At 46.8% G+C, this 10,000-nt stretch overlaps 1 protein-coding gene across 1 annotated transcript in view; it reads left to right on the top strand.

Annotated features, from left to right (window-relative positions):
- Nucleotides 1–8,692, top strand: part of sh3kbp1 (SH3-domain kinase binding protein 1) — a gene marked incomplete at its 5' end in the record, with an annotated part of 31,734 nt that extends 23,042 nt beyond the window's left edge. The window contains 12 exons of the mRNA XM_084442830.1: nucleotides 636–705; nucleotides 950–1,044; nucleotides 1,542–1,643; nucleotides 1,941–1,992; nucleotides 2,721–2,792; nucleotides 3,917–4,070; nucleotides 4,165–4,235; nucleotides 4,590–4,693; nucleotides 5,371–5,499; nucleotides 5,616–5,824; nucleotides 8,023–8,086; nucleotides 8,188–8,692. Coding sequence (XP_084298956.1) covers nucleotides 636–705; nucleotides 950–1,044; nucleotides 1,542–1,643; nucleotides 1,941–1,992; nucleotides 2,721–2,792; nucleotides 3,917–4,070; nucleotides 4,165–4,235; nucleotides 4,590–4,693; nucleotides 5,371–5,499; nucleotides 5,616–5,824; nucleotides 8,023–8,086; nucleotides 8,188–8,226 — 1,161 coding nt within the window. The 3' untranslated portion in view covers nucleotides 8,227–8,692. The remainder of the gene's footprint in view (nucleotides 1–635; nucleotides 706–949; nucleotides 1,045–1,541; nucleotides 1,644–1,940; nucleotides 1,993–2,720; nucleotides 2,793–3,916; nucleotides 4,071–4,164; nucleotides 4,236–4,589; nucleotides 4,694–5,370; nucleotides 5,500–5,615; nucleotides 5,825–8,022; nucleotides 8,087–8,187) is intronic.
- Between the last annotated feature and the right edge of the window lie 1,308 nt (nucleotides 8,693–10,000).

The raw sequence follows: 10,000 nt of genomic DNA, 5'->3' as shown, positions 1-10,000 counted from the left end.
CTCATTAACAGAGAGAGAGAGAGAGAGAGAGAAATGGAGGGATGGAAGGAAGTGTGGGGGGGGGGAGAGAAATGGAGAGAGAGAGGAGGGAGGAAGAGGGAGAGGTGGGGTGATGTGGTTTTCTTTTAGTGAACAGAGCGGTGAGTGTTTGAGACAGACTGGGCTCTGTGTGTGTTTGTGTGTGTCAGAGAGAGAGAGAGAGAGAGAGAGAGAGAGTGTGTGTGTGTGTGTGTGTGTGTATGTGTGTGTGTGTGTGTGTGTGTGTGTGTGTGAGAGAGAGAGAGAGAGAGAGGGTATGTGTGTAAGAGAGAGAGAGAGAGAGAGAGAGTGTGTGTGTGTGTGTGTGTGTGTGTGTGTGTGTGTGTGTGTGTGTGTGTATGTATGTGTGTGTTTCCTGTGGAGGAGCCACCATGGTTCCACAAACACAGCGTAGGGATCCAGGAAGAAACAACAGCCTCTTTAACACCCCGACACACACACACACACACACACACACACACACACACAGAGAGAGAGACTGGTACCTTACTGACCATATGAAACTGACATAAGGTAGTGCATTACTGAGTTGTGTTGAAGGCGCTTACTGTACTGTAGATGGTTTGGAGTCACCTCTAGCCCCTCCCCTCCCCCAGGCACACACCGAGAAAGCAGCCACTGTTGCCCTGGAAACCATGAAGGCGGAGCCTGACAGCAAAGTCAAAGGTGAGACAGCAGGCCTTACTATTACATACTCTGCATGTGTGTGTGTGTGTGTGTGTGTGTGTGTGTGTACGTAGATCCTGATTGTGTGTGTGTGTACGTAGATCCTGATTGTGTGTGCGTGTGTGTGTGTGTGTGTGTGTGTGTGTGTGTGTGTGTGTGACAGTCTGACTATCTGACTTCCTGGTTCCCACATCATTAATCTGCTGATAAGTGGGTTAAAGTGTGTTATCTGACATGTTCTCAGGGCGAGAGCTGTGTAAGGTCATCTTCCCCTACGAGGCACAGAACGAAGATGAGCTCACCATCAAAGAGGGAGAGATAGTTACCATAGTCAGCAAGGTGCGTGTGTCATTGTTTGTGTGTGTGTGTGTGTGTGTTTGTGTTGAGAGTATTATGTGTGTGTCATCCTACTTGTGCGTGTGTGAGTGTGTGTGTGTTTGTCATTCTGTTTGTGTCTGCGTGCGTGTTTGTCATTCTGTATGTGTGTGTGTGTGTGCATGCATGCGTGTGTATGAATGTGAATGCTTGTTTGTCATTCTGTGTGTGCATGTGTGTGTGTGTGTGCATATGTGTGTGTGTATGTTTATGTGTGTGTGTGTAAGTGTGTGTGTGTGTGTGTGTGTGTATGTTTGTGTGTGTAAGTGTGTGTCTGTGTGTGTGTGTGTGTGTGTGTGTATGTTTGTGTGTGTGTGTGTGTGTGTGTATGTAAGTGAGTGTGTGTGTGTATGTTTGTGTGTGTGGGGGGGGTGTATGTATGTGTACTGTAAGTATGTGTGTGCGTATGTATGTGTGTGTGTGTATGTGTGTGTGAGAACCCTTCTCTCTCTGTCCTACAGGAGTGTTCTGATGCTGGCTGGTGGATGGGGGAGGTTGGGGGGAGGCAGGGAGTGTTCCCTGATAACTTTGTCAAGCTGCTGATTCCTGATGTAGAGAAAGAGGTATCACACACACACACAAACACATGCACACACATGCACACACAGAATTATTGAATGGTAAGTGGTTTGCAAGAAGTGTGTGTTTCTCTTAAGACAGTGAATCTCTTTCAATGTTGGTGTCCAAGCAGAAGTGTCCCCCGACCTCTGTCCCCCTAGTCTCAGTCTCACTCACACCTTCACACAACCTCCACCTCTCCAGATCTGGGCGTGTTTGTACACAGCACATTGTGAGGAGAGGAAAGTCTGTCCAATCAGAATGTTTACATGTTTACATCCGGTTTCTGTGTGTGTCTGCAGAGACCAAAGAAACCACCACCCCCCAACGCACCTTCAGCCAAACACACCGCAGGTAATCACTCTTCTCTCCTCTCCTCTTCTCTTCTCTTCTCTTCTCTTCTCTTCTCTTCTCTTCTCTTCTCTTCTCTTCTCTTCTCTTCTCTTCTCTTCTCTTCTCTTCTCTTCTCTTCTCTTCTCTTCTCTTCTCTTCTCTTCTCTTCTCTTCTCTTCCCTTCCCTTCTCTTCTCTTCTCCTCTCTTCTCTTCTCTTCTCTCTGTTCTTCTCTCCTCTCCTCTCCTCTTCTCTCCTCTTCTCTTCTCTTCTCTTCTCTTCTCTTCTCTTCTCTTCTCTTCTCTTCTCTTCTCTTCTCTTCTCTTCTCTTCTCTTCTCCCTCTCTTTTCGTCTCTTTTCTTCTCTTCTGTTCTTCCCTCTCCTCCTCTCTTATCCATCTCCTCCTCTCCCCTCCTCTCCCTCCTCTTCTCCTCTCCTTTCTTCTCCTCTCCTCTCCTCTTCTCCTCTTTCCTCCTCTCCTCTCCCCTCCTCTTCTCCTCTCCCCTCCTCTCCCCTCCTCTCTTCTCCCCTCCTCTCCCCTCCTCTCCCCTCCTCTCTTCTCCTCTCTGCTCCTCTTGTTGTAGAATAGTTTTAAGTGTAAGAGACAAGAGAGAGAGTGAGAGAAGAGAAAGAGAGAGAGACAGGGAGAGAAAAAAATAGCTGGGGTCCCTTAGAGGGAGTCGTCTGTACCTACGTCATTGACGAACTCACCATGTCACCTGACCCATGTGTGAACTTTGACTTCCGTAGAGAAAAAGTTGGAGGTCAGGAAGGTTCCTCCAGAGCGTCCAGAACACCTACCCCAGAGAGAACCGGACCGAGGTACCCAGCACCTGAATTCACTGCGACTCTCTTTGGCCTGACCTGGCCTTCTTTGGCCTGCTCTGGCCTTCTTTGGCCTGCCCTGTACTTCTTTGGCCTGCCCTGGCCTTCTTTGGCCTGCCCTGGCCTTCTTTGGCCTGCCCTGGCCTTCTTCGGCCTGCTCTGGCCGTATCAAAGCTCTCTGCAGCTTACAACTGCCTGCTTTCACTTGAACGTCTAGTTCCACTACCACTAACACACTACTACTCTCACTGCTTCCACCAGCATCAACTGCTATCAGTACTGTGCTACTGTCTGCTACCGCTCTGCATGTTCAGCTCGTCCTGATGGGCTTCCCTGCTTCTCCTCAGCTCTGTTTTCTCTGAGTACGTCTCAGCTCAGCACCGCTCTCCTTCTCTCTCCTCCTCTCTCCTTCTTTCCTCCTCTCTCCTCCTTTTCACCACCTCTCTCCTGCTCTCTCCTCTCTCTTCTCTCCCTCGTCTCACCTCATCTCTCCTTCTCTTACCTCTCTTCTCCTCCTCTCCACCTCCTCTCACCTCCTCTCTCCTCTCTCCCCATCTCACCTCATCTCTCCCCCTCTCTCCTCGCCTCCTCCTCTCACCTCCTCTCATCTCTCCTCCTCTCACCTCCTCTCTCTCTACTCCTCTCACCTCCTCTCTCTTCTTCTTTCCTCCTCTCACCTCCTCTCTCCTCCTCTCTTCTTCTCTCCTCCTCTCACCCTCATCTCTCCTCCTCTCACCTCTCTCCTCCTCTCACCTCCTCTCTCTTCCTCTCTCACCTCTCCTCCTCTCTCATCTCTCCTCCTCATCACCTCTTTTCTCCTCCTCTTCTCTCCTCCGCTCCCACTCAGCTTCAGTCTCTCTTGCGTCCAGCTCTGGTCCACTCTGCTGTGAAAACTTTCATCACTTCCCGCTGACCTGTGTGTGTATGTGTGTGTGTGTGTGTGTGTGTGTGTGTGTGTGTGTGCGTGTGTTTGTGTGTTTATGTTTACACATGCTGTATGTACAGTATGTCTCCATGTTAGTGTGTTGTATGTACAGTGACACCCGTTTACTCTTGTGTTTTCATATGCGTGTGTATTCATTTATATGTGTGTGTGTGTGTATGCGTGTGTGTGTGTGTAGGCGAGGAGCTGAAAGTTGGAGACATTCCTAAGCCCACCATCCCGTCCTTCCCTCCCAGAAAACCCCTCCCTCCAAAGACAGGCTCCTCCTCCTCCTCCTCCTCCTCTCTCCCCCCACGACGCCCTGACAGACCAGAGAGACCTCCCATCATACAGTTAGTACACACACACACACACACACACATACTTCACAGATATAAGCATGCACACAGACACAAACGTTAACATTGTGTGGTTTTACTTGTTCAGGTGTGAAAGCCCTAAATCAGAGGGCGGGGCTTCAACACCAGATTCCGCCTCTGACAAGTCACATGACCCTGGTGAGTTTGTGACAGGCTCGGGGTTCTCTCATCGATATCAGATTTCCAGCTGTACACGACGGCGGCGCAGTCGTCAATCGGAACAGGGAATGCTACAGCGCGGATGTTAGAGAAGTGTGTGTACGGAGGTGGGGCGTTCTCACCTTCCCTCGCCGTCTCTGATAGGCAGACGTCGTTCTTTACCGCCATTCCTCTTTCACTGCTGTCATCCTGTCCTCCCTCCCGGTCAAGACTAGCATGTGTGCTCCTGTTAGTGTGTGTGATTAGGACATTGTGATATGTGGGTGTGGTACATACAGTTACTGTGGCCTTACAAATGTGCTTATGTGTGTGCGTGCGTGTGTGTGTGTGAAGACATGGATTTGGATGTGATAGTTTCAACAGAGAAACTCCACCATCCGACCGCAATGCGACCACGAATCACGGACCGCCGACCCCGCTCACAAATTATCAGCACAGTGAGTATAAACACACAACCCCCCCGCTGCACACACACACACACACACACATACTAAAGGTGTTAAGACAGAAGAGTCAGGGTAAAGGAAGTGACGTACTCAACTATATGTCTCTTTTAACCTCTCCCTGCGTCTTTCTTTGCCCTCCTCACCTTTTTCTCCTTTCTTTCTTTCTTTCTTTCTTTCTTTCTTTCTTTCTTTCTTTCTTTCTTTCTTTCTTTCTTTCTTTCTTTCTTTCTTTCTTTCTTTCTTTCTACCCTTCTCTCTCTCCCCTGTCAAGTTAAGTCAAGAAGCTTTATTTGCATGACGTTTCATGATAAAACATGTCAAAGCAGAAAGACAATAATATAAATAATGAATTAACCAATAAATATTACTGTATATTATATATTATGTATACACATATATAAAAGAGAAAAATACAAGAAAAATATACTTAATAATAATAATAATAATAATAATAAGACAACAAAAAGTGAATAATAAACAGAATACAGTATACAGAAAATCAATATAGTCTTACATTGAAACAGATCTAACTTTGTGACAGCTGTCTCTCTCTCCCCTGTCTCTCTCTCTCTCTCTCTCTCTCCCCTGTCTCTCTCTCTCTCTCTCTCTCTCTCTCTCTCCCCTGTCTCTCTCTCTCTCTCTCTCTCCCCTGTCTCTCTCTCTCTCAGGCCTCTCTGTCCGGGTCTGACATCGTGGACTTCTCCGTGGTGGAGGAGGAGAAGGGGAAGGAGGAGCAGGACGGTCTCTCCCTCAGAGCCCTGGACGCATCCCGGAGGAGAGCGCTTTCCCCCGGCTCGGTGAGAGAGAGACCGTGTCACACGCAACTGCTGAGAACCAAACATACCAGAGGAGGATCTTGTACAGATGTTTATCCGATATGAAAACGAGTGTGTGTGTGTGTGTGTGTTGTCAGGTAGTAGACAGTAAGTCACCGCTGCCGCCCAAGCCTGCTGTCCTTCCCCCACCGTCCAGCGGCAGCAGCCATCGTTCCCCCTCCCCCTCTGCTATAAGCCCCGCCCCTGACACCCGGCCGTCGCCCCTGACTCCGCCCACAATGGAGGAACTGCGCGCCCAGCTCCAAGACCTGAGAGCCTCTGTGGAGCTGCTGAAGAGCCAACACAGGTGTGTGTGTGTGTGTGTGTGTGTGTGTACGTGTGTGTACGTGTGTGTGTGTTAGGGTTGGGCGATATCCAAATTTTGAAACCGTTTTTAAGTCTCCACAAAATACCGGTAGTCGGTATTACCGTTATTACGGCGTGGCCAGCGGAGAGGCCGGAGCCGTCTATAAAAAAAAGGCTGTCTTGTTCGTAAGTAGACCAATGACAGCGCACGCTGCTGTTACTAGGTGGCTTCAATTCATTAAGGCAGATGTTATTTGCACCCAGGTAACCCCGCACAGGGAGGCCACGCTGTGATTAGACTCTTTGTCTTGTTTTTTTATGATTTGATTTTTTATTTTCTGTCATTGGCGTTGGATAGGAAGGATAATGGCGCACGTGCCGAAAATTTCACCTAGGCTAAAGTGAACAGCGCATTGTCTATTTGTCACCCTATGTCAAAACGGCAGCTAACCTTACTCCAAAAAACATTACTCAACAGTGCAAAGGAGAATTGTATGCGTACCTTTCTGTGGCCTACTGTATTTGTCCCAAACATGCACGTGTCCACAAAACCTCAATAAAGCTGTCATCTTCACTTTCCCTGCTTCATCGTTTATGGTCTCGGGTAGTGTTCACCATTCCACTCATCAATCATAGCCTACTACATCATCACCCCATTCTCCAGCAGTCTCTCCCCGATTTGAAGTTGCAATAGTCATATTCCTCTGTCACGCAGACCAAGCCAGTAAATAGAACTGTCGGCCTATTCTCGAAATGTTACCAGCTATTGCCAGTTCGAGTAGGCTACACAGAAACGCCAAATGCTGATGCATGCTTGCGCAAAACGTCTAGCCTTAAATTATTATTCAAACAAGGAACGAGATAAAGACGATAATAACCCAGTGACTGCGGAAACTTTACTTGTCTTTAAGCGGAAGAATGCGCACGGCTCGTCTCGTGTCTGTGCTGCACACGCACAGTCCCATCCATGGCAGCAGGTAGACGGACTGCGTAGTGTTGCCTCTGTGTATGAAATGCGCTATACAAATAAAGTTTGATTTGACATATCATAAATTAGACGAGAAACGTTGCAGAGTAGGCCTAGACTTGTAATGTTGTAGCGGTTGCATTGCGGTCTTGTTACTGATGCGTTTAAAAAAAGGTAGGATGGCGTACTTTGTCAAATATCAGTTAGCCCGTTTCAGAATATTCAGAAGTGATCGCAATTGCAAGCATTCGTGAATCATTTGTCTGGGCTTTAGAATAGCCAATCCTATTATTCTTCGAAAATAAATCTATAGCCTAGCCTATATGTGAACAACAATCAAGGCGACGGTGTAGGCCTACTTTTATAATAATAGTTGCGTCCAATAATAATCGTTTCTATGTGCACTTTACCATCAAATGCATAGGCGGCCTATAGGCCTAGTTTTATAATAATAGCCTATAGGATTTAGTTCCTTTGCACATTTATTGTAGCCTAGGCCATATGCGAGAGGGGCTTCGTTGACAGAGGCTTTACGGTTTGTTGGACAATAAACAGAGAGCCTCCGAAAAAGACATCCTGCCGTTCTGGTCTGGGCTACATTTATCAAAACATTATTATTATTGTCATCGTTGTTGTGTATTATACTGTGTAGGGCCTACCGTCTACGGTAGGCTACAATTCTGACTGTCTGTCTGACTGACCGCTGCGGGGTTTGTGCGTTCTAAACTGTTCTAGTGTTGTTACACGATTACATTATGATAATAACACCACGACCACCACCAACAACAAAAATAATAATATATTTTATTCAGAAATTGCTGCCTAATTCTTTAGACGGTTTTGCTAACGAGACCGTCCAGATTTTATAGCACCGCGGTAAACCGTAATACCGGAAAACCGCCCAAGCCTAGTGTGTGTGTATGTGTGTGTGTGTGTGTTAGGGGACCAGCCAATAGAATCATCCAACATCAGTGTCTGACCTCACAATTGCTCTTCTGGATGAATGGACAAAAATTCCCAAAGACACACTCTCAAATCTAGTAGAAAGCCTTCCCAGAAGAGTGGAAGCTGTTATAGTTGCAAAGGGGGGGACCAACTCCATACTAATGCCTATGAAATTAGAATGGGATGTCATAAAAGCTCCTGTAGGTGTACTTACTTTTGTCCATATAGTGTATCTTCTTAGAATTGAAAAGCTTTGCTCGTGTATTCACATCAATGCTCTGTTTCAGACAAGAGATGAAGCAACTGGCTAGTGAGCTGGATGAGGAGAAGAGGATTCGCATTTGTTTACAGGTTAATAAGAAACACAGAAACACACACACACACACACACACACACATTGTGGGATGTTTTTGAAACATTGCGCGAACATTGTGATGTGGTATATGTTTCAGATGGATTTCGAGCACATAAAGAAGAGCCTGGCCAAATGAAGACCCTTGGCGCACAATGATGACATCACCACTCTGGAGTTTCACAGGGGATGGAGACCAAGGCTCAGCCAAACACATTTGTGCCAAAATTAGACGACCACAACACACAGCACCATGGAAACAACACCTCGGCCCCCACACATTTTTACATTTTTATTTGATCACTTGTTCGTTTCGAAGACGCTTGTTTGTTTTTACTGCTATCTCACAGTGCAACCGGTACTCCACTGGGCAGGTGCTGTCTGTTGCCATGGCTACAGAACTATGACGCAGCAGTTGCCAAGGCAACCTCACCGGTACTGTTGTTTGATCTCACAACAACCATAAAAGTATGAAGAGAAACTAGAGCTCAGATGGCTCACTTGTTTCAATTCTCCGCTCTGTGGCCTTCGCCTTCTATTCACCTTTTATCTGTGTGTGTGTGAGTGTGTGACCCCCCCCCCCCCACACATGGTCCCCCCCACAAGGTCCCCTCACCGTGGTCTTCCTGTTTTTGGCTGGTCTTCTTTCTTTCTTTCTTTCTTTCTTTCTTTCTTTCTTTCTTTCTTTCTTTCTTTCTTTCTTTCTTTCTTTCTTTCTTTCTATCTTTCTTTCTTTCTTTCTAATGACAGGGAAAACTGTCATTTTCTTGACTTGGTCATGTCTCTCCAGGATAGTGACATATACTTTTATATTTCTGTGTTCTAAAGATACAATGATATGTGTGAAGATTTTAATAAAAAAAATAAATAAAAAAAAAACAGCCTACAGTAGGTCTGCCTCATTCTGTCCCTCTTTGGCTGACTGTGTATTGGACATGCACTCAGGCATACACACATTTACTGAAACACACACACACACACACACACACACACACACACACACACACACACTCACTAAAGTGACTCCATCATACACTCAAAGCTAATTGTGTGTACAGCTAATTGTGTTTGAATGTGTATTTTCTGTGTGTGTGTGTGTGTGTACGCGCATGCATGTGTGTGCGTGTATATGTGCTAGTGTGTGTGTGTGTGTGATGTGTTCCACTCCATTGCTCTTTATTGGTATTTTTTTGTTGGTTTAAGTAATTGGGGGTCTTTGAGTGTCTGTGTCTCCAGAGCACTGGAGGGCTCCACAAATACACGTGCGCACACACACACACACACACACACACACACACACATAATGATGGTGCGCTTGTGTGTGTTTGTATGAATATGTGCATTTGTGTGACAGATGGGACAGCACAAACACAGCTCACACAGCCCTCAAGGACCTGGAGTGGGTAGCCGGTTGTAACCATGAAAAAAAAATCATAAAAGTTATAGGCTATCTAAACAACCCTAGGCTAATGTAGCCTACCTCTCTGCCAAACCATTGTGGCGTGGGACGTGGGGGACTTCCGGCCCTATACTGATGTTCTTCAGTGTTTGTTATCTTGTGTGACAGTTCCAGAACGCCCTCGGGGCACGCCGGCCGTTGGCAACTCAGAATAACTTGGCTTGTATATAGGCCTACTTGACTGACCGGCGGTTGGCAGATCAGAAGGACAGTCCGTTTTATATTTAGCCAACCGGTCTCTCACTGATAGAATTTCAGCCCGGCCAGTGAGGCAGTGAGGCGAAAAGAGCCAGCAGTCTCCCACGTTTAACCCGCATTTCGGATTTGGCTATCTGGGAGTGTCGTGAGTTGACAGAAATAAGAAACTTTCTTCATTATCCTCCGAGAGGTGTCTGACTCGTGTCTCAGGAGTGTGTGCGTGTCTGTCTACTTGTTCTCGTTCACTCGTGGGTTG

The sequence above is a fragment of the Borostomias antarcticus genome (assembly GCF_949987555.1).
Source record: "Borostomias antarcticus genome assembly, chromosome: 9".
NCBI lineage: Eukaryota > Metazoa > Chordata > Actinopteri > Stomiiformes > Stomiidae > Borostomias > Borostomias antarcticus.
This window is presented reverse-complemented; position numbering and strand designations above follow the sequence as displayed.